We start from the raw sequence: 25,890 nt of genomic DNA on the forward strand, positions 1-25,890 counted from the left end.
TTTAGATGCAAAAAAAGCTTTTCCTGATGCTTCAACCCCCACTGCTTTCTAGTGAACAAACAGGTGAAAATTATAAGCTTCAAACAACAAATATTTCCCGAGTATTGGCAACTTAAATATAAACAACAAAAACAAATGTTTCCTGAGTATTAGCAACTAAAATATAAAAAAGCAATATTTGATCAAATAATCAGATATTAAGAACCAGGAAAAGAAAAAAATCCTCCACAAAAATGCTATAGATTTTCAAACTAATCCTATGGTTAATTTTATAATTTATATTCATAAAAAAACAGATGGAAAACTTTTTACAAAGCTTTTTGCTGTAATTTAAGTGCAATGTAACCAAATAATAAGGGGAAAATGTACCAATCTAAGTAAGATTTTGTGTTGATTGTTATGTATGTCAGAATCTTAAGGGAGTGTTAGTCATTTATAATGTTAAGATAGGAAACTCATTCAGATACACTAATTAAGAAAGGGGTTTAATGATGTGTCAAACACAAATAACACTAATGATTCTCCACCCCCCCCCCATAAATAGATGAAAGTTTTAATTAGAGTACTATATACACACATTTTAAATATCTATATTGTTCAATATTTAGGAAAAGGAAATTGATTTTTACTTTGCAAAAATTATTTCTAATTCATAGATAACTATGGGCAGCAGTTATGTGTTAATTACAAGAATACTGGTCTTTGTGTTATTGTTAGCTTAATAGTTGGTGCTGATTGTGGTTGCAGATGCTTGTGACAGTTAGGTGTAAGTATACATATTATTAGTTCAAGTACTAACTACTGTCAATGATGTTTGTCTTAGTCATGCATTGCTGAACAAAATATTTGCCACACAAAAAGTATTAGTGGGGGTTTGACAAAAAAAACTTAAATTTTAATTCATTTTTATAATAATTTCTTGGTTAATCAAAAAAGAACCACTGTTAAAGTTAACTAGTCTAAACTTGTGTTAAAATAGGTTCTAGATCTAGAGCGCCATGCTCAGTAGTCTCACAGTATCATGTTATTAGTGTAGTGTATCATGTTATTAATGTATGAAGTAGTAAAAACATTGTTAAAGTTTATTATAAAATGATCACTAACTAGACTAAACTTGTGTTAAAAAAGTTCTAGAGTAGCATGCTGAGTAGTCTCACAGTATATCATGTTATTAGTGTAGTGTATCATGTTATTAATGTATGAAGTAGTAAAAACATTGTTAAAGTTTATTTTAAAATGATCACTAACTAGACTATACTTGTGTTAAAAAAGTTCTAGAGTGGCATGCTGAGTAGTCTCACATTATATCTTGTTAGGCCTCTCAGTATAGCAGGAAATTAGTAACTTTTTCCCCTCTAAATCTTTACCTTCCCCACAAGAGAGTTCACTGTAGGAAAGCCCAGCATGCCACCTTATAAGTCAATTAAGTGTGATGAGAGAGTTGTTAGTGACAGAACAAGTGAACAAGTGGATACAATAGTGAGGCACAAAGTTACAACAACCAGTGGCCATTAATCTACTTACGGCATAAGGTCTTGAAATCCCTTAAAAATTAGTTCCCAAAAGGTTACAATTAAAAGAAACCAGTACAAGAACTTAAGACTTATAAAAACAAACAATACACAACCATGTGTTGAGCTTTCATGAACATAAATGATAAGGTTTAGTTATTAAAGTTGCTTAAAATAATAAAAGCCTGTGTCAATAATTTCATGGTATCATGTATTCTTTAGCATGGATAATGGATAAAAGAAAATTATGATAGCTAAATTAACTTACTGGAATTTTCATCACAAAAGTAGCACCCATCACAGCAAGGCAGAACAAAGTCTGGTGAATAGAAAAAAAGTGTCTGTATAGTTACAAGTATAACATAGAAATAACTAAGCAAGCCAAATTTAAACTACATCTAGTACTTTATATATAAATGAATATAAAATTACTACATAGGCCTAAACTATTCTTTTTTATTTAAAACAAGTTAATAAAAAGTCTAGTGACAATTTAAGCGCAATTTCCATAATTCATTTTTTGTGACCGAACGAAAGGATATTTTTGAAAACTTTCTTCGGCAATATTGTTCTTAATTATGGCAGGAATCAATTGGTAAATGTTTCAAGTCGCTAAGTGGTCTGGTTGCAGAGATATGGGCCAAAAACTGCATTTTTTTGAGGTTTTTTTGGCTTTTCCGGGAAATCCAGGAAGGAATTCCGGGAATTTTTTCGGCCCACAATCATCCTCGGAACTTGCTTAACATATTTGTTTTTGGAACTAGTCCTCGATATTGCTTCGTTGAGGAGGAGATACGACTTAAAGCTGCGGACACACATCCATCCATCCATCCATCCAGCCAGAAATAACGAATTAATAATCGCAATTGTCAGTATGGAAATTGCGCTAAAAATCATAATGCAAGTTAAAGAATTTCTTAAATGACTAAAATCATAAAGATTGTGTACAGAATTAGAGCTCTACTTACAAGATACAAGAGAAACAAGAGGTACAAGAAGACAGCAATGGAGATGCTGAGGTAAATGGCCCAATGCTCTGGCAGCTCTTGGATGTAAACAACAACAAAGTACAAGTTGATCCCTATGACAACAAGGGCTAACAACCCTGTCAGTATCTTCATACACCTTGATTTTTAAAATATATATATATAAATAATTTTATTTACAGTTTTCTTCTAAAAACATGATTTTTTAAAAGTTTAAATTCAGTAGTAAATATATATGATGACATTACTCAACAGAGTTTAAATTTAAGTTGTTTTATCTATGATCATGATATTCATTATAAATAGACCTATATGTACCTTTTAATTTTATGTTTTATTTCCATCGCAACATTAATAAGTTTAGTAAGTTAAAAAAAAAGACAATATCTTAGTATTCATTAACTAAAAAGTATTTTTGCCTTTTTGCCATAAGCTGTGATTTGGACAAATTTTAACAAAATGGACATGGCAAGAGAACTCTAGATATGTTACCTCCCATTTTTGAACTCTGCCATAAGTACAGATGATGAGGTGAAGGTCAGGATGGGTAAAAGTGCAAAGGGCAACTGCAGGCTCATGAGAACATTGAGCAGGTCATTCATTGTGGTCATGTTGTCAATGCCGGAGAATATGGCAATCAAAATGGTGGGCAGGATGGCTATTGTCCTGGTCAATAAAACTCTTTGCCACCTTTTCCATGTCAGGTTTAAAAATCCCTGGAAACATCAATAGATGAGTTCATTATTTAGTATTTGTAATGGTAAACAAATGGACTAAAGAACAGATGTTGATGCTGTAATAAAGAATGTTAACAAACACAAACGTTCTGTGAAATAAGTTTGCCTGACTAATAAGCACTAAAAAGAAAAAAATGTAAACAAGAAAACTTTTCTTTCTAATCCAGGCCAATACAGCTTTATCCTCTAATTTTTAATAGCCAATTAGCCTTAACCATATACGTGATAGCTATATTTATAGATCTAACCCAAACCTAATCCAAAAAATGACACCAATCAAAATACTAAGCTAAGCCCAAAAATTACAACGCAAAAAGGTTAAAGTATTTTATAGACTGTTTCATCTATATAACTAATATAGCGTAAAAATGAAAAAACCGTCTCTATTAACAGCCAATATAACACATACTCACCTCCATAACAAACTGACCAGTGTAGGTCCCTGTCATGGTGGAGCTTTGTCCTGCGGCAAGAATTCCTATGGCCCAGACGTACATGGCAGCTGGGCCAAACTCACAGCCCAGGAAAACTCCCTAGTACAGAATATATTTCTTTTACATTCCAGCATAAAACTTTAATAGTTCAACACACAACTTAAACAATTCAACAAACAAATTGAATAATCCATCATACAGCATTAACAATCCATTAAACACTAACCCTTTGAACCCTTAGCTCCTGAACCTAAAATCCCCATGCTCCTAAGCCCCTGGGTTAAATGTACTCTCAATAAAAAAATATATAAACTACCAATACACCAACGTGATTAATTTTATTATTGCAATTAATATATGTACATGGTATATGAAGTATCACCAGTATTTTGACTTAGTAATTTGGTCCACTGTGAAGGTAGACCATTCTTTTAGACATAAGTATATGTAGACATAGGTAGAATGCCAGTTTTAGAATTTTGAAATCGTCTTTCCATCGTAAATTAAAAATGATAAACATAACTAAAATTTTGGTTCATGGGCACAGCCATGACAGGATCCTACCACCAGTCTAATAATACCAGTTACATATTTTTTTAATATTGCAATTTAAGTAAAGACTGTCAAACTTGGGTGAGGTGTCTAATACCGTTTTATCAGTATCTCCAGGCATGGAGATTTAAGACTCAGATAAAGTGGTACTGCAGGTTCAAAGGGTTAACTTTTCTTAGATTACACTTTGTTTACAAATGTAAAAATAATTCACTTAATTAAACTGTTCAATTTTATATCATGGTGCTTAAGATAAATTCTGAAGTTGGACTTACCCCTCGGTAAATATCAACAGAAAGCTCAGTGGTCTAAAAAATTAGATTTAAAAGTTATAAATTGATAATGCAATTAAAAAACAACAACAAAGAATGGTATAGTTTTTAAAGGATGGTACAATGTACATTTATAAAAGATGATACATTTTTTTTTTAAAAGTAAAGATGGAACTATATTTTTTAAAGGATGTTCAAATAAAAAAAGTAATGCTGATTCAAAAAACAAAAATGTTAAATATTTAATTTTGACAAGTTTAAGTTGAAATCTTAAAAAATACTTACATTAAATACATCAGAGTGAGGATTATTGTGGAGCAAGCAATTATTATACTGCAATGATACAAATTTAAAACATCATTAACACTTTAAATAATGCCACAAGATATCAGTGAACACAGAATATCCAATTTTCTACCTAAAACACAAACTACTAAAAGAATATGAATGAGTGAAAATGAGCACTGAATAATTACTGAAAAAAAATTAAAGAAACTAGCATTTACAAAATTTATCCTTGTGCACATACATAAGATGTGTGAGCATATTAAAAATGATACTCTAACATAATTCAAAACAATTGCAAGTTGTTTATGTTTTACCAAATTTAGAAAATACTCACAACTTGGGTGGCGTTTTTTCCATAAAATCCTTCAGCAAACACAGACACAACAAAGACATTGATGACAAAAGAAACAAACAGAGCAATGGCTGCCTCTATGAAGAAATATTTGTTAGCCTCCCTTATCTCCCCTCTTTTGGAGCGATTGATGTCACGAGACTGTAGGAACAAAAAATTATGTGAACATGTAGAGGATAATTTATTAACTTCATCAACTGCATAAATATGAATTTTTTGTGAACATGTTTGAGATAATTTATTAACTTCATAAACCGCATCAATACAAATTTTATGGGTATATGTATAGGATAATTTATACTTTTAACTGCATCAATACAAATTTTATGTGAACATGTAAAGGATAATTTATTAAAACACCAACTGCATAAATACAAATTTTATGGGAATATGTATAGGATTATTTATTAACTTCATCAACACAAATTTTATGTGAACATGCATAGGATAATTTATTAATTTTATAAGCTGCATAAATACAAATTTTATGTGAACATGTATAGGATAATTTATTATCTACACCAACCACATCAATAAAAAATTTCTGGGAACATTCATAGGATACTTTATTATCTTCATAAAAAAACATTTAAGTAGCTTTTTATAGGATAATTAATTAACTTTGTGAGCAGCATGACCAAAAACATTACTACACATTTAAATATTTTATTCTAAACTTGTAAAGCTGATGCATTTGATCAAAACAAAGATTGTTATTGGCCTGTATGTGCAAAACTGGAGCACAATTCCATCAATGTTTCTGAGCTAGGATGGAAGATATGGACTAAAGGAAGGGAGGAGAAAAACTTCAGTGTAGATTTCCAATTGAAAGTGTTTTTTTTTTACTGCTGATTTAGAAAGTTTGATCATAAGATCAACAGATATAACAGAAGATGCTCATCAAACTACACTGATTCAATATATTGAAGCAAACACAGTTATTAGTCTAACTGCATAAATTCAATATATTGAGCGAACACATTTATTAGCAAACATCTTAGTTTGCAACCCCATCTAATGAAAGTTTTCATGTAAACATTTTTATATGAGAAGAGCAATAGTAAAAGACTTTGTTGTGAGACAAAGCTGCTCTTTACGAAAAAAAAACAACAACAACAACAACGGCATGTTGTCTGGATAAATTGCATTTTTCCAATGGTAGACATGTAAGAAAAATATGTTCTAGGAACAAAATTTTAAAGGATCTAAACTAATTTTAAAACAAAAATCATAGTTTTAACAAAATTTTAAAGGATATAAACTAATTTTAAAAAAAAAATCTTACAAAGCATGGCATTTGCAAAGTTTGTGGTGAAACTGTAGCTCAATAAAATTATTATAAACATCACTTCCGTCCTATTCCAAGTGAGATACATATTGTAGTAATCAAAGTGAATTATTTTTTCTTGCATGTGTTAGAGTAGAAAACCCATTCAGGTAACCGGAAATGACTCATAAGTTGAAAGAAATTTGCATGCAGATACTTATATGTCTACCAAGCAAAAATGGTACTCAAATGGTCATGTTCACAAGGAAATAGAAAAAAATACCACTTCCTTTTACTGGAAATTACTAAATATATATTTAATTTCTTTCTCCTAGCTGAGACAGTACTCAAGTTAATCTTTTAGAAAAGGAAATATAGTAAAGTACTACTTCTGGATATTGGAGGTAACTCAAAAGTAATCAAGCATAAGATCTCATACTTATAGATGAAATTTTGTCTACCTAACTGAAACAGTACTGGAGTTATCAGGTTCTGAAACAGATTTTTTTTCACGATTCAATACTTCAGAAAGTAAAATAAAGCGGGAGTGATCTTCCCTAAACTTTTGTTATAACAGTAATGGGGATGGCACTTTCAGTGCAATCCTGAAATAGAAATGTTTTTTATTACAATACAATCAGTAGGCCTATAGGGCTGGTAAGTAGGTCACCAACCAGTTCTATGGCTCATGCAAGTTTTATTGAGCTGTAGAACTGGTAGGTGACTTACTTACCAGCCCTATACAAAAAAGTAAAAAAAATTTTTTAAAGGGATCAAGGGAGACAACCATTAACTGTTACCTAATGTCATTAACAAGCACAGATTAATCAATTGGTAAAAAAAAAATGTTGATCATAGTCTAACAAAAAAAATTAATATTAAAAACCTGCTATGGTTTTTTGTCCATTTTTATACTTCATGAAGTTATAGAATTGTCATTTAACTTAAGTCCAAATAAAAAACCATCAGATGTGTTAACTATCTAATTAATAGATCAGTGAAAGTTAACTGAACTTTTGCTTTACTTTCTGTTGGGTATTAATACGTGGTTATTTATGGTCTATCATGGATGGAAGATCTCATTTCATCTTTTAAAATATTTATTTAAAATGCAGTTTATACCCAGATAACAATGCAATGAGACTTGAATTAGGGCATAATTCAATTTTAATTTATCTAGAATTTAAAAAAAATTAAAATTGATCTGTACAGGACTAGCAGTGTTGAGCTTTTACACACATTAAGTTTATTAATACGAAAACATAAAATTTTTTTTTATATATAATTTAAAAAAATAAAAACATGCTTTTCTTTAATAGGAGTATGCATTAAACAGTAGAAAACAAAATAAATTATCTTTAACACTCATAATGCACCATTATTTAAATAATTATTAATACAAGTGTAGGTTGCTCATAAAAATTTATAAGAGTATTCAATCTATATATTACAAATGAAAGTATGTTTGTCTGTCTGTATTCATTACTGCAGAATTCATCCAATAGGCGTAAACTTTGGAAGGTTGTAGAGCACACTCTAGGGACAAATTAGGCAAAAAAAAGTCTAAACATCAGAGGTGCGGTGCTCTAGTGGTATGTATGGTTGTCACCCCAAGTTCTCTTGCGGCTATCTAAGCACCAGGGATCTACAGATGGGCATCCTGAACCAGGTGGTTGTGGGCCTGAGTCTCCCCCATGAGCACTATAACGCCTGATTTTTTTTTAAAGACTAGTTTTAAATAGATAAATATTTGGGCAGATGAGGCTCCATAGCTGGGGACAGCAACCATTCTAGGGAGTCAACTCCAAAATCAAAATCAAACAACTGCTGCCTTGTAGTTTGTTCTTGGATGGAGAAAGGTTATAGAAGAAAATCAGTAACCCTCTTAGAGGGGCATGAGAGCTCATGGCTGGTAACTCCAAAATTCTCGAGTTCGAGCCCTTGGACAGATGAGACTCATTAGCTGTGAACAGTAACTCATCTAGGAGCGGAAACTCCAAAATAAAAAAATTTGCTTTCTTGTGTTGAAAAAAGGCTATGGAAATCCAAAAAAAAAACGGCAGGCTGAAATCGAAGTCAATGGCCTATATGGTGCATAACAAGTTGACACGTATACATAGTTGTGTTGGAGGAAATCCCTTCCAACAATACAGTTAAGAACAGAGAAGGAGATCTGGAATCAAAATTTAACCGGAAACTATGATTTATCTGGAAACTGAGCTTTATCTGAGACCAGAAAATAAACAGGAAATGGAAAATAAACCAGAGCATGAACTACAACCAGAACTGGAACTTACCCAGAAAATGAACTTATATTCGAACCAGTATTTTAAATTGAACTTGAACTTTCACAAGAACCATAACTTTTACCACCACTTGAACATAACCTAAAACTAAGCCTCTCAATCAGAACCGAAACTTTAAGCGGAAATAAAAAAGATTAGGCAATTCAATCAGAAACAAATTTAGCCAGAAATGGAAATTTAAAATAAAAATTAAGTTAAAAAAACTTTATTTGGAACTTACATTTAAAATTTTAACAGCAAACAAAAATTAACCCGGGAATGAACTTTATCTAGAGATGGAATTTTGGCCAGAAATGGAAATTTAACCAGAACTACTGAAATTTAATCGGAAATTGTAATGGAACCAAAATTTGAACCTTAGCAGGTATGAAATTCATCCGGACAAAGAAATTCATTCAGTACCGGCATTTTAAACAGATCCAACCTGGCAAATGTCCAAAATTACAGGGGACTTCAAAAGTCCAGACTAAGGCTAACTGTTTTGGGATAGAAGACACACAAAAAACTATATGAACACATTTAGAAAAAAATGTGATCAACTGCAGAGATCTAAATTCATTCACTCCAATTCACTGGACACATTTAAGATCATAAAAATAAATCAATATTTCGACACTTATTTTTGCCAAATTGTGTTTCTTAATTTACCTTGACAAGTGCAGAATGTAAATAGAAAATGTATGTCCTAGTTTACATTAACAAGTAAAGAATATAAATAGACATTGTGTTTCTTAATTTACCTTGACAAGTGCAGAATGTAAATAGATATTATGGGGCATGATGATAGCCCCAACAATCCCAACAGCTTGAAGTAACTCTGATGAACCACAACCCTCACAGTATGGCACAAACAATCCTTTCATTACTTCCCCTTGGTTGGGTGCTACTGTGATATACTGTCAATAAAAAATAAATTTTAAAAAATTAAATTAGTTTATTTAAATTAATTTAAATTTCCTAAAAAATTTTTTTAATAAGAATATAAAAGAATATGCATCTGCTTGCCTCGTAACCAAACATAATGGCCATAAGAGTGATGAGAAAACAGAAGAAACACTCCAGCTTACGCAGGCCATAACGATCTAGGAGTAGGAATGTGAAGGTGTCAGCTATGGTGATGATAACACCTGCATACAATGGGATTCTGGGAATGACAACAATGGTCATAAAAATTGTTTTAGCAATACACAACAAATTTAAATTGTTCACACAAAAAAGTAATTTTTTCAATTAAAAGCTACAAAATAATAATCATAAAAATCTTTATAGTTTTCTTTTATTAAATATAATTTTGAGGTTTCCTTTTTAATTAAAAATACATATATAGATCTACCATATTGACTATCTATATATATATAATTCTCTTCATGGAGACCATAGAAAACACCACGCAGCTTAGCCCACCACCCTCATCTGCACCTGTCAGGTGAGCTGTGGTTCAACCAGAATGTTTAAAATAGTAGAGCCGGTTCAAAAAACAGATACTTTAGTTTTTAAATGATTTGAAACTAAGGGGAGATAATAAGTTCTGCTTGATATTTTCAATGTCATTTGTAAACGGCTGCTTTCACTGGGCGGGGTAGGGTGTGTGTGTGGGGGGGGGGGGGGTAGTGTCGAATTAACAAATTATGAATTATTGATAAGTAGAAAATAAAACAACTAGATAGCGGCATAAGCTACGTCGCAGGTCAGCTCGTATAATTTATTTTACCAAATAAAATTAGACTTGAACTTAGAGTTACTTCCCATTATTCACTATAAACTGTAAAATTAGACTTACTTCCCATTATTCACTATAAACTGTATAATTAGACTTACTTCCCGTTATTCTTTATAAACTGTATAATTAGACTTACTTCCCATCAGACAGCAAATAAAAAGCTATGGCAGTCCCTATCACCTCCTGCATGTCTGACCCTATGATGGCTATCTCCACCATGACCCACAGGATGATCCTGGGGACAGTTCTATACTGCTGGTAGCACACCTCAGCCAGATGCTGACCAGTGACCACCCCCAGCCTGGCCGACAGTCGCTGCATCAGCAAGCCAAGTATGGTGGATGTCATCAGGACCCATAACAGCTAGAAAAACAACAGAATTTTTTTTTTAAAGTTCAAGATAAGATTATCCGCATCAATAATTAATTATGCATGCAACTCAAAACCAAAATTATACAAAAGTTAAAATTTAACTTTTTTTTTCAAGAGTTCGGAAATAGGCCTACTTAAAAAACAAAAAACAATATAATTTTAATATTAACATATTCTTTGGATAAGGTTACATAAAGTCTCAACAGTTTTAACATAACTAAATACCTTAAACTTGGCAGTAGACCCAGACTGAAGATCTGACTCAATGTTGCCAGGATCTAGGTAAGCTATGCTCATCAAGAACCCTGGACCTGTGAAGGCCCACAACTTACGCAAACTAAATGTTGTACTCTGTCAATTAAAGAACAACATAAGTAGTTGCAGAAAATGGCTAGTTATCACATGATGTACAAATGTATAGGAAGTGTAGTTATGACACAGGAACAAATATTTGTTTGAATAATGTTATAATTATTTTAAAAAAAAGTAAGTTTCATTTATTTTTTTGCATAAATCTCAGTTATTTTTATACAGACCAGACTTATAGGATTGTATAAATGAGAACTATCTAAACAGTAACAGGAGATGTTGATGGATTTTACAGTAATGTGTTATAGCAACAGGCCTCTTGATGGCTGGTCATTAAACATGTCTAAAACAACCATGCTAATATAATAAAATGTCCTATTTGTATATTTAGGACATTTATGTCCAACATTTTATTATCCAGTTATTTAATTGCCAATATTTTAATGTCCTACAATTCATTATCCAATAATATAATTTCATAACTTTAATGTCCAAAATTTTATTATCCAGTAATTTAATGTCCAATATTTTACTGTCCAACATTTTATTATCTAGTGATTTAATGTCCAATATTTTACAGTCCAACATTTTATTATCTAGTTATTTCATGTCCAATATTTTACTGTCCAACATTTTATTATCTAGTTATTTAATGTCCAATATTTTACTGTCCAACATTTTATTATCTAGTTATTTAACGTCCAATATTTTACTGTCCAACAAGAGACTAGACTAGCACAGATGTAGAGATCACAAAACAGTGTCAGCCTGTTACAACCATGTAACAGAGATGCATCCTTTGTAATCCACTAGCAGTATCAGGTGTGTGCTCTATGAATATATGATTAATGATGGCCAATGAAATAATTAGTGGCATAAATTATCTGCCATGTCAATGTGATATGTGGATGGGACGGAGCATAATCCTGGATATTTTAATGAGCTGATTTTAAGTTCTACTTGACAAATAAGTTACGTTAATTAAAATAATTAATTTACTTTATATTTTTTCCATTTTATTGTAAACATATTGATTCATTATCTCATGTTTGCCCATATGTACGTCCCCCCCACCCCCCCCCCCCCCCCCCCCCCCCCATCTCCACAAAAAAACATATTTATCAAGATGCAACTCTTTAAATTTTATGAGTCATTTGATAGAGCATCATGAGCTTAGAAATAGCTGGGTCATTCAAAATTTGCATTAAGTCCAAGCTTTAAGCATAATGTGAGAAAAAAAAGATAAAGATTCTAATTTACATTTTTAGTCTTTATCTTTATTTAAGCACATTTGTTTTAAAGCTTATACTGTGCTTTAAAAAAGGATTGGTGTCTAACACCATATGAACTATGCATTTTATTAAGTCTTCTTCATTATTCTAATTGTAGTAGTGAAGGTGAATATCTCAAACATAATTATGTATTACATGTCATATTAATTATGTGTCAGCATGTTAAGCACCATATTGCCAGTTGACTCACACTTAAGCCTTATTTTCTTTCTAATATGCTTCCATTGCTTTGGTTCGACCAAGAACAATCTTACAGCATTTTTTTGATTTTGTTTGACTAAGGGTCAGATTTGGCACATTTGGGTTAACAAACATATGCTCTTCCATCGGATGATGACACCTCCCTATTACACATAAGTGTTTTAACATCAACAGAAATTTAAATATGTACTGGCAGTGTTGACCCAAGGTTGGACAATCAAAACATATACTTAGTGTCTATACAAAGTTGGACAAGTAAAACAGACTTAAAATGTCTAGACAAAGTTGGATAAGTAAAACAGACTTATAGTGTCTAGATAGTTTGACAACCAAAACATAGACTTATAGTGACTAGACTATTTGACAACCAAAACATAGACTTACAGTGTCTAGACAGATAACTAACACAAAGACTTACAGTGTCTGAGTCTGGTATATGTATTCTCTGGTTAAAGTAGGTAGACGCCACAGTGCTGATTGGCTTGTCAGATTTCCCATTGACGCCATTGGACACTGGTTCAGCCTTGTCCAGTATGACATCATCGGATTCATGAGAAATCTCAAACATGGCTACCTCATTATCCGGTGGCGGCTTGGTTTCTGGCAACAAAACAGGTAAATATAATCTGTGTCATTGTACAACACTAGTAGCATGCACTCACTGACACATGTAAGAATGTTATAAAGGTTTCATCAAAGCTATGTCTTTGATATGGTTACCCATCACAATAGCAAGCACAATCAATGACACATGTAAGAATGTTATAAAGGTTTCATCAAAGCTATGTCTTTGTGATATGGTTAGCCCAAAACTTGACTCAAGCCATAATCCAAATCTTGCCCTTAATCCAAATCCTGCCCCAGCAATAATGTAGATGATCAGTTGTGATATAACTCTGTGGAGACAGTTCCATGGCTGCCTTGCAAGAACCCAAAATGTTCTATACAAACCAAATTCATGCAAAAATGCACATTGATGTTGTAATTGTTTGAAATAACAAAGTAACCAAACATTGTTTTTAAATGAAAATACACTAAGAACAAACTGAAAAGTCATTTAGAATGTGGAAAGTGGGGGTTGAGTTGAAGCAAGTATTCAAGACAGGATGCAGTGAAAACTGGTTGCTTAAAAAACAATTTAATTGCTTTAATTCAAGGGAGATAAGTCACAAGGGAGATGAGTCTCAAGGGAGAGCAATCTTTGCCTAAGACAAGAAAATTAAATTAAGTAACAAGAGCAAAAAGGTAAAGAAATATCATGCACCTGTGCACATACGCATGCATGCAAAAAAACAAACATACACAGATTTGAAAGCTAAATAGAAAAACAAGCTGTCAAAATAAAGAGAAGTAATATTTACTGAATGGCCGTATGTAGATATTAAATAGATACACTCAACACTGTGAAATTCCAGTTGACATTAAGTATATCCTAAACACAACAGAAATGATCAGTACTAAGGTCAGCATAGTATTCAGTGAACTTACTTTAATCAGGGTTTAACTGATATCTGTGTTGTCAAAGAGAGAGATAATACTAAATGAGCAAGATTAAGTAAATAGCCATGTAGCCTATGATAAGATTGGAAAACAAAAAGGGGGTGGGTTGGGGAATCATGTGATTTAATAGGTTCAAGCATGTGACAGACTAATACAAAACAATCCAGTTCATCTTGAACTGTAAACACGCTACAGCAAGTCTCTAATTGGATCACAGTTTGGTTTCACTGTCCTGTCTCAAGTGGTTTAGATACATGTGAATACAAGGCAATTCATGTGCTTATGCTACTTAGATATACACTCAAGCTGTCAGTAGCTTTAACTGCTAACCCAAAAGTCTAGAGTTCGGATCCGGGTTTTGAGTCTGAAAAACGTCCCTGAATCAGCTCAGTAAGTACCTGACTCTGGTTAGGGCATAATGCTGCCCACGTTATCTTTCTGGATGCCGGGGTAATTGGATCAGATGAACTCTACTTCCTCTGCCCTATGTGTCTTGAGAACCGACGGGAAAGGATGATGGACAGCAGTTTAATTTGTGACCCAGATGTAAGAAATTTCTAGAAGTAGAGTTGCTCCATTGTATAAAGAACACCAACAGTCCAGCCTACAGACTTCCCCAAACAGTCTTACTGACCTAGAATCCTCAGGATAAATTACATAACTTTCTTTGATATTATTGACCCTCCTCCCTGTCAACTTACTCAGGGGCGTTACTAAGTTGGGTGACACCCATTGCGGTATCTCAATGTGGCAACACCACACCAAAACGATCTTTCTATAGTGTACTAATACACAATTTGGTGTCACCCTAATCCACATTGTGACACACAGTGCTAACAAGTATGGGCGACGTAAATACGTGTAATAAGAGTTTAATTAGCTTGACAAAGCAAATTTTCTCAACAACAACAAAAAAAAAGAAAAGAAAAGAAATTTCGTTTTGGTGTCGCTTAATTGAATAGAGTAATCCGGTGCGGTCACCCCCCCCCCCCCCCACACCCTTTTGACGCTACTGAACTACTTACACCAACCTCTCAGAAGTCATATCGCCACCCCCACCCCATCCAACACACACTTCTCCATAAATCTCCATGACCCCCACTCGACAAACCCATTACAGCCAAGTTTAATTATTTTTTTAAACAGCGGACAAAGGTCAATGACCTGACCGGTACTTTAGCCTCAGACACCCACCATACCAGATACAGCCTTAACTGACAAAAGTGTCCTATGACCTAAATTACTGAGATAATTAATCTTTGCTTTCCATAGCTAATCAGTTTACTTATCCTTGGGAGATAACTAAACGTAAACAATGACTAGGCGATCGCGGTTCAATTCAAAGACACGCACACTTATTATACCTGGATGTATGAAAGCATTGAACCTTGATAGTGATCACTTACAACAGTGTGATGAGTACATAGATTATAGGTAAACTGCATTGTGACGCGCAAGTTGCTTATATGACAAAGTACCCCAGTTATAAATGACGAAATACCGTGGTTAGAAGTATGAGGAAATATATTTAGATTTACAAATAATAGCGAAGTACTTCTAGTACGACACAGTACCTCTGTTACTACTATGATAAAGCACTTTTGTTACAAGTATGACGAAGTACTTTCGTTATAAGTATGACGAAGTACTTTTAATCAAGTACTTCTAACGCGACTGAAGCGGTGGCCCTATACGGGACCTCTCCCCTCCTTCAACTTACAGTATTAGTGCTGAAAGGTAGATCAAGACAGTTACGCTCAAAGCTCATGATCACCTTGTTGTCATTAGGGACATGTAGTCACAAACACATCAAAAACTACAAATAATCAACACACAACTCCCTTCTATACTTCGTGTTACTGCGCCTATCGTCAACTACATCGATATTTTACCCGCCCATGATGCTGATTTTACCGTCAACTGGTAAATTAAAAAAAAAAAACACGATTCGGCACTTTGCAAAATGTCAAAGAATAAGCTGTTGCCGATTTCATAATTTCCTGCGGCTCGTAAATATTTAGTTATAATACAGTTCAACATTTTTTTTCTAATGTAATTGAATCGATTTGAAAAAAAAAGTGTAATTACAAAAGTATTGAGAGGAGCGTTTGAGCGACTTGACGAAAATCTTAACTGTGGGTGGATCTGACCACACATACGTCATCACGTGACTGTGATGTCTGACCACACATTAGTAGCGTAGCGAGGGGGGGGGGACATACGTCCCCGGGCGCCGACCATAGGGGACGCCAAAATGGGTTGGAAAAATAAATTGAAAGGTTGAGGGTGGTGCTAATCGAAAGTTTGAGGGGGGGATGCAAATCGAAATCAGGGGGGGGGAGGTGTAAATCGAGTTTAAAAAGGGGGGGGGGGTGCAAATCGAAATCTTGGGGGGGGGGTGGCAAATCGAAAAGTTTGTCCCCGGGCGCCGGGAAGGGTCGCTACGCCTCTGCCACACATACGTCAACACCTGCCTGTGTAATGTACGTGACAAGTTAAGAAAATCCCGTAACATTAACACTGTAATTATCATCCACATGCAATCAATCATCAACGCGTTCTTGATGTACAGCCACGTAGATGCGTCATAAAATGCATGTTTTAGCACATGCATACCAACAATAAATGCCACGGCTAAGGAAAGTGTTTTTAAAAAAATAAAAAACGCAAAACAAGACAAAAGATGCAGGCGAAGAAAGCCCAAAGAGACATGATAACAAAGAAGAAATCGAAAGGAAAAGCGGAAATGGTGGTAGCAGTCAAAGTGGGCAGCTCACGGCTTTACTTAGTTTTTTTGGATATGTATAGCTATTTTTTTTCTACTTCCAACCAGGCTATTTAAAATACAGAAATCACAATGCAAGCGACGGGCATGAATACTACAGAAAGCTACAAGGTAACCACACAGAACGATTGCTTCTTCACTAACATGATGTGTGATATTTCAAGTGTCCATTAGGGCCTGTAAGGGAATATCTTGACACTTGTAAAAAACGAATACATAGATGGTACGATCATGTCAAATGGTCATCAGGACCTGCAAAGATTTTCCAACAGCCAACAGACCTAGGCTATAGAATAAAAAAATATTTTAAAAATACGCCTATATTATTTATCAGCGTTTAAAAGTACTAAAAAGATCATAAAAATGCACTTTCTCTCTTTAACAAAAGCATTGTGCGCTTATGAAATCTAGTACACATTTTGCCGACCAATGCTTTTACTAGAAAAATTTAGTTTTATTCTCATTTTATACGCATTTAAAATCGTATGATTATAAATGTTTTTTTAAATAATATATTTATTTTTTTTCCTTTTTTTCTAATTGACTAATGAGTAGCTACCATTCAAAACAAGCAGAGATGGTTTATTTCAAACGACAATGTATACAGTGGCTCTTTTCACCAAACAGTTTGTCCACCATACGTTTTCCTACGGGGTGGGGGGGGGGGGGGTTACTTGAAACATTCTATATAGTTCGGAGGGGTACTGCCCCCCCCCCCCTCCAAACACGGCCACTACTAAAGATTTTCTATACTGATTAACGGCTTCAGTGCCAGAAATTACTCACTAAATTCAAACCCTGTAATATTCGATTGTCTATGTTAACTAAGCAAACATGTTTTAAAAACTTACTACGGTATTACAGAACATGAAGCAATAGCGCCACGAGAAGGCAGTAACGTAAACACACCCAACAGTAGACTGTAACTGTTGATTCAACTGTCAATAGTTACAACGGAAATCAACATTCCTTCATAATTTATACTGTACTTTCAGTGTAATAAAAAATATAATAACAACATAACATAAACCGCGAATAGCAACGAAATACGCACATTACAGTTTTCCTAATGGGTAGGCCTATAGCTTGACAGTATGACAGTGTACATGAACCTTGACCTTTCACCGTGTAACCCGAACATCTAAGCGCGTGAGTGGCAACACACTCGTGATGCATCACGTGACGTGTATTCTGGGGGCGAGTTCAACGTTTTCAAACACCCGTACACACCCGAAGATGTAGGGCAGAGGACGTCGTGCATCAGCCAATGTTTCTAGAACTAGAACATGACGTCCTACACAAGTTTGTGTTTAAAGGTCCAGCACATGACGTCTATCACAAGTCAGTGCTTCTATAACTAGCACATTACGTCATACACATGTTTGTGTTTAAAGGTCCAGCACATGACATCTATCGCAAGTCAGTATTTATTTCTAGAACTACCTATGACGTCCAACACAAGTCAGTGCTTCTATAACTAGCACATGACGTCCTACACAAGTCAGTGCTTCTATAACTAGCACAATGACCAACACAAGTCAGTGCTTCTAGGTAGAGTACATGGCGTCATACACACGTGAGTGCTTCTAGAACTAGCACGTCCAAGTACTAGAACGATAAACTGATCAAACCACAAAAGCTAACACAAATTTCGATGACTTCTGTGTTAGCCGCAATAAAACGATGTATGACAAACCTACGCCCAATGCCATACACATCTCCACCAGTATAACGAACTAACCAGTAATTAGAAGAATGTTTTAACAAGAGAGTTATAAAATTTAGATCTAATATCTCACCAGTCAGCCCGTCAGTTTTAGAGACGAAACTTAACGTCAAGATTCCTTTTTCAGACGACATCCCAATGATCTCGGTCTAACACTTTACACAAGGGTCAAGGCCAGACAAACACAACTCCAGAAATCAGCTAATATCCAAACGACTCCAATTAAAACGAAGTGATTATCTTCGTTGACTAATTAAAACAAACAAAGAAACAAGGTGCTCGACTCAGTAACAGGTAGGCCGAAATGACAGCACATGAAAACCAATCCAGCAGACAGAAGCTCTAGTAGTAGTAGACCAGTGACGCAGGAATTGGACGAGTTATCATTGAGGGAGGAATTTGTTTGTCTTCTGTAATTTTTCTGTTTGTTTGACATTACTTCTAGCACAGCGAATACAAGAGGTTCTCAAAATGTAGACAACACATTGTCAGTTCTCGAAATGTGTGAGCACATAGAGATTCTCAGAATGTGGATAAAGTAAAGATTCCTTTTTAGACCTAGCGATCCATTGGGCAAATGAAGTAGAGTTCATGTTTCTTGACCTCGGCATATGAAGGGCTGGTATGGTCAGCACTTTGCACAGCCGCCTTTAATTTCTGAAACGCGAGTTAGGTACCCATCAGTTGTGCCCATAGGACATACCGCTAGTCAAGGAAAGAAAAGGCGGACGGACAATCACTTTGCAAGCCAAGCTCAAAGGAACATGAACTCTTCTTTCTAAGCTATGGACTGTCAGGTTTGATAGGGAACGTTACTTCAAAAACAAGTTTATTTACCAAAATATGTTTAAACGTTACATTGATAGAACAAAAGACCGACACTCTAATGGCCGACTAGACAAAAGGCAGATATGGAAAAAGGCAGACAAGTTTTATCAAACAATAAACTACAGAGAATTTTAACAAGTTATGTCATAAGTTGTTGCTATTGTAATAAAAGGCATCACTACTAATTGATTTCAGTTTAATAAAGTTTGGTGACTAGATTGTTATTGTCCGGATACATTTCTTTGCAAGATACATTTGACGCGTTACTTGGCCAAGTTAACGGCTATAACAGTAAGAAACCCTACACATTTGCTTCAAACAAAAAGCCTTTCTCATCATATAAAACCAAGGAGCGCCTGAAATAAGATGAAATGGCGCCGTCAGAAATGTGCAGCGTTAAGTTGGTCCAGACGGTGTGGTGATAACACGTCTGGTCTGTTTGAGAACCACTGGGTTAGCGACATGGTGATTGACTTACAGTACGTCAGTCATCGCTTGTCGCACGTAAATAATACTTAAAGGCATCCGGTGGATGGAATGTTAATGGTGCTTAAGCATCAAGTCACGTGATATCGAGATGCGTTGTCTTGGACTACATAGAGGTGGGACATAGACATGGCTAGGTTAGGCTAGCAAGTCACGTGGGGGTGAGGGCGGGGGGGGGGGGGGGGGGTGACCAGGGGTCAACTGCCAGGATGTAAATAGTAGAGTACAACTAGAAAATAACTCGAACACAGTCAATTTAATTAGGTATTGAAGATATATAATAAAAAATCTCTCTCCTCCGAAGCAAGCCAAATGAGCCAGTACTAGCTTTAGCATCAAGATAAAACCGGAAAAATAAAAGACCGGATGCTTACCTTTTTTACAGGACCTTTCCTTCTGGAGGAGTTGTCTCGTTTCGACGTTCCCCATGCTAGGACTTCTTGGTGTATACAGTCACAGTAGTGTACACAGATCAGCGTAAAGCCCACAACACGATACGTTAACTATATCAGATCAACCAAGTATCGAAACTCTAGGAAATCAACACACAGACCAGTGTAAAGCCAACAACACGATACTTAAACTATATCAGATCAACCAAGGATCGATACTTTAGGAAATCAACACACAGATCAGCGTAAAGCCCACAACACGATACTTTAACTATATCAGATCAACCAAGTATCGAAACTCTAGGAAATCAACACACAGACCAGCGTAAAGCCCTTAACACGATACTTTAACTATATCAGATCCAACAAGTATCGATACTTTAGAAAATCAACACATCCAAAATGTATCGATACTCAAGGACATCAACACAATTTACACCCGGCTAACACGATACTCGAACCAAATTAGATCCAAAACGTATCGATACTCTAGGAAATCAACACAATTTACAGCCGGCTAACACGATACTCGAACCAAATTAGATCCAATACGTATCGATACCCTAAGAAATCATCCCAACCACACTGTTACATGAGATCCAGTTGATAGATCTACCATCATGCAGCGGTTGATGTGAGTAAACCATGCGTTATCGCCCCTTTCAAGACAACAACTATTGCTTGATGTGCAATATGTTGTGCTAGATGCTATCATTGAAAATCAATACCTCATAAGGGTGCTATAGTAATAAAATATTCACATAGTATGTCCAATACGAGTTAGAATTGAAAAACAATTATAAACAGGGAATAAGTACTATGTTTTTGTCAGACAGACAAAACTATGCTGAAGTCATACAAACAGAACTTAGGTGAGGCATACACATAGAAGTATGGTGAAATCGTACAAACAATGCTATGTTTAGGTCATACAGTACGTTTGAGACTTAGGCTACAAACAGGGCTATATTAGGTCATGCAAACAGAAGCTGAAGTCATAATTTTATTTTCTAAAGTCATAAAAATAGAATTAAGCTGAAGTCATACAACAATAATTATGCTGACGTCATAAAGCTAGAACAATATTGAAATCACATAAAAAGAACAATGCTGACAACACTAAAAAAATGTTGAACACCGTTGGCCTTACACAAACGGAACACAGTTTGTGGTTATACAAACACTGAAGTCATAAGTCACCACAGTTAAAAAAAACCGCGCCGTATAACACCACGATGTACTCCATATAACATGCACTACACACAAGCCGGTGTGGGGAGGGTGAGGAATGACCGTGGGGACTAATGACAAGGGCGGGGGGGTTGTTGGTGAGTGGTAATAGATTATTAAACGCCAACAGGTGTAGAGAGAGTCGCGTGGGTAGCACGTGTTGCGGGCTATGCCAACCCAATCTTGGCGGCAAAAAATCAATGACATTAAAATATAATTAGTAAACATTATTCGGTAGGCTTATATAATGCATTTTTTGCGGGCATAGTTAGAAAATTACACACGGCGCATGTTAGCTTAATCTCGTGGGTCAGACCAGTGGAAGTAATGTGTCTTCAACACACAGGAGAGAAGAGCATAAGAAAATACTTAAGCACCTGTGACCCAAGTAGAATACAAATTAAATATATAGAGAAATTTTAAACAACCATTAGGATAATCATATATATATATATATATATATATATATATATATATATATATATATATATATATATATATATATATAGACAAATAATATCAGACAAAATATCCCAGGACAAATTACCTCAGTGCAAATGATTCACCCTACCACCCACTCCCCTTGACTGCTGGTGCTTTACGCTATGACAATTCTAGGTGGCAGATAAAGAAACATAAAGATATGTGCAAACACAACAATCAGATTAACACCAGCGAACTCTGGCAGCCAGCCTGAGCGAAACAAGAATTAGCATCGGACTTGCCAGAAAAAACATCTAAAGAACATCTGTGGAGACGTACTGAGGCAAACCTAATGGACTGACTAAAGAGCCACACAATGGCGGGGAACGTGTAGCTCACACAATTAACTACCACTACACAAATAAAGTGTTACAAAGTATACTGTTACTGGTCTACATAATGCATAAGGTAGGACCCAACATATTAGACAACCAACACTTGTATACTGTCAATGGACTACATAATGCATATAGGTAGGGCCCAACGTATTAGACGGCCAACACTTGTATACTGTCACTGGTCTACATAAATCATATAGGTAGGGCCCAACGTATTAGACGGCCAACACTTGTATACTGTTACTGGTCTACATAAATCATATAGGTAGGGCCCAACGTATTAGACGGCCAACACTTGTATACTGTCACTGGTCTACATAAATCATATAGGTAGGGCCCAACGTATTAGACGGCCAACACTTGTATACTGTTACTGGTCTACATAAATCATATAGGTAGGGCCCAACGTATTAGACGGCCAACACTTGTATACTGTCACTGGTCTACATAAATCATATAGGTAGGGCCCAACGTATTAGACGGCCAACACTTGTATACTGTTACTGGTCTACATAAATCATATAGGTAGGGCCCAACGTATTAGACGGCCAACACTTGTATACTGTCACTGGTCTACATAAATCATATAGGTAGGGCCCAACGTATTAGACGGCCAACACTTGTATACTGTTACTGGTCTACATAAATCATATAGGTAGGGCCCAACGTATTAGACGGCCAACACTTGTATACTGTCACTGGTCTACATAAATCATATAGGTAGGGCCCAACGTATTAGACGGCCAACACTTGTATACTGTCACTGGTCTACATAAATCATATAGGTAGGGCCCAACGTATTAGACGGCCAACACTTGTATACTGTCACTGGTCTTCATAAAGCATATAGGTAGGGCCCAACGTATTAGACGGCCAACACTTGTATACTGTCACTGGTCTTCATAAAGCATATAGGTAGGGCCCAACGTATTAGACGGCCAACACTTGTATACTGTCACTGGTCTACATAAATCATATAGGTAGGGCCCAACGTATTAGACGGCCAACACTTGTATACTGTCACTGGTCTTCATAAAGCATATAGGTAGGGCCCAACGTATTAGACGGCCAACACTTGTATACTGTCACTGGTCTACATAAATCATATAGGTAGGGCCCAACGTATTAGACGGCCAACACTTGTATACTGTCACTGGTCTACATAAATCATATAGGTAGGGCCCAACGTATTAGACGGCCAACACTTGTATACTGTCACTGGTCTTCATAAAGCATATAGGTAGGGCCCAACGTATTAGAGAGCCAACACAAAAAGCCCTTACACTTCAGGCTACTCAGAGGCTGGATCAGATAGGAATTAGCAGACCATGCATGTTAAAAGCGTGCTTATGTATTCCTCCGAAAGGGCGGTATTGAAACAAGTTTCAAAGGGAGGTATTGAAGTAAGTTATTACAGGTTCCGCTAACCGAACAGTGTCCTTAACTCGAACACTGAATGACAGGACTATAGGATTACTCAATACGCTAGCGCCTAGTCGGGGTACAGGGAGAAGACATTTTTAGAGAGTGGTGACATAACTCCTGGGTTACTTTCAAAATACAAGAGGGGTCACTTTAAACTGACTGGTAAAATATCACAGGGGTCACTTTAAACTGACTGGTAAAATATCACAGGGGTCACTTTAAACTGACTGGTAAAATATCACAGGGGTCACTTTAAATTGACTGGTAAAATACCACAAGGGTCACTTTAAACTGACTGGTAAAATATCACAGGGGTCACTTTAAATTGACTGGTAAAATACCACAAGGGTCACTTTAAATTGACTGGTAAAATACCACAAGGGTCACTTTAAACTGACCCCTGCAATCTTTTACCAGTCATTTCTGCTTGACAGGATCTGAGAAGACAAATATTGTTCTGTACCTTTGTTTAAAAGTATGTCATTGTAAAAAAGACTACACCTTTACTAACAATAATACTAATCCAGTCCCAACTCCCCTCATGCCATTAAGTATTAGTCAGTCATGACAGGAAGATCTGACATGTTTTAATTAATATCTGCTGTATAAAAGGTGGGCTGTACAAACTTGAAGCCTTAGACTTACATCCTGGTTGTAGCAGAGGTTTTATGTTTACACGTGTTTGTCAGTGGTAGTTCATCATCGCTTTAACCAGAACAACGCTCAGAAACTAAGAAATTTTGTCTGAAAAAATAACTGAGACAATCGACCCTCCCCCCCCCCCCCCCCCACCTGCCCCTGTTTAAGTCAACCTATAATTACGATTACTGTTGTGGGTCATGGAAACCTTGTAGGTACAGCTGTTCCACAAGTCTAATAACATCCTTAATACCTTACCCCTCCCTCACATTCTACACTCCAAACCTGCGTAAACAAAAGTGTTCTGTCTATATAGTGGAAGATGGGGTAGAGGGTTACCATATCCTGTTGATAACATTTCCTTGAGCTTCTACTTGGTGGTGTAGTTTGAGTAACGCCACAGGGGTCTGTGACACCCGTCATTAGTTGTGACACTCGTCATTAGTTGTGACACTCGTCATTAGTTGTGACGCATTAAAAAAAAACACTATAGGTTGTATTAAGCAGCCAGCTTTGATTACTCAGTTAAATGTGCATGTGAACAGTAGAGCATTTTAATCCAGTGGTACTCATAATACCCCGATTGATACTATGCAGTTTCTTTCAGGCATCTCTTCAGGGAGGGGGGGGGGTTCAAAACCAACCCTCCCCCTCCAGGAATAGAAAAAATATTTAATTTATATAGAAAATACATACTACTTTAATCAGTGTTCACCCCCCTTCCACACTTCATGAGAAAATTGTCTGAAAAAAAACACTGGAGGGGGGAGGACGAGCTTAGAGTTGTGACCACAACAAGGAAGTGAAATCCACAAGACAGTATTCTATTACTGCAGAAATACACTAGAGATGTACACTATGGGAGCAGTGCCCCCCCCCCCCCCACATGCCTGAAATACTGCAGCAAAAAATGGAACAACTAACAGACAATAGTGTGTCAAGAAACAACATTTAATAACACCAACTATTAACACAGCATGTTTGAACCACACATGCAGATTATACCAAAACAAACATTTTTTGTCAAATATTTTGGGTTACCTTCAGCATCATCCTCTGAAGAAATGTTATCGAAATCCAGGCCCAGTCTAGTTTGATCTTCAGAAGACATTCTACTTTATCTCAGAGTTAGATGTTGAATGTTTACACCCCACTAGCTGCCATAGCTCTGAACATTCACCATAGAAATACTCAAACCTGTAATTACAAAAAAAGGAATATTAGTAGAACTAATGTTTTATTACCACAGTCTTTAAACAATAGAGTTTAGCTTTTAATATATAAAAGATAAGAGAAAAAAGAAATTTAAAGTAAGTTTAAAGTTTTTATAACAATTAATTATTAACCAAACAGTGTTATGGTCATTAGGCTGGACTATTATATGTACAGTATTTCAAATGACTAACTTAACTGGATGAATGGTGTTTCAAGTTGACCTTTGTATCCCTAGCAGAATGAA

The 25,890-nt window shown here is 35.6% G+C and overlaps 1 protein-coding gene across 5 annotated transcripts in view; it reads right to left on the reverse strand.

Annotated features, from left to right (window-relative positions):
• LOC131951396 (natural resistance-associated macrophage protein 2-like) overlaps window positions 1-25,890 on the reverse strand; it is a 29,419-nt gene that overhangs the window by 1,839 nt on the left and 1,690 nt on the right. For 2 of the 5 annotated variants that reach the window (XM_059313795.1, XM_059313796.1), the window contains exons 2-14: window positions 25,473-25,628; window positions 13,018-13,199; window positions 11,023-11,148; window positions 10,562-10,788; window positions 9,711-9,849; window positions 9,446-9,601; window positions 5,115-5,273; window positions 4,778-4,825; window positions 4,496-4,528; window positions 3,648-3,767; window positions 2,990-3,213; window positions 2,480-2,636; window positions 1,780-1,830 (exon numbers count right to left, since the gene is read on the reverse strand). In XM_059313795.1, the coding sequence (XP_059169778.1) occupies window positions 1,780-1,830; window positions 2,480-2,636; window positions 2,990-3,213; window positions 3,648-3,767; window positions 4,496-4,528; window positions 4,778-4,825; window positions 5,115-5,273; window positions 9,446-9,601; window positions 9,711-9,849; window positions 10,562-10,788; window positions 11,023-11,148; window positions 13,018-13,199; window positions 25,473-25,542 (1,692 nt within the window). In that variant the 5' untranslated portion in view covers window positions 25,543-25,628. Of the gene's footprint in view, window positions 1-1,524; window positions 1,545-1,779; window positions 1,831-2,479; window positions 2,637-2,989; window positions 3,214-3,647; window positions 3,768-4,495; window positions 4,529-4,777; window positions 4,826-5,114; window positions 5,274-9,445; window positions 9,602-9,710; window positions 9,850-10,561; window positions 10,789-11,022; window positions 11,149-13,017; window positions 13,200-14,087; window positions 14,155-18,683; window positions 18,746-25,472; window positions 25,629-25,890 lie in introns of those variants that run through there. The other 3 variants (XM_059313798.1, XM_059313797.1, XM_059313799.1) reach the window with 3 other exon arrangements.

This window comes from Physella acuta, unplaced genomic scaffold (genome assembly GCF_028476545.2).
Source record: "Physella acuta isolate Inbredline_101_S28 unplaced genomic scaffold, ASM2847654v3 ptg000810l, whole genome shotgun sequence".
Classification (NCBI taxonomy): Eukaryota; Metazoa; Mollusca; class Gastropoda; family Physidae; genus Physella; species Physella acuta.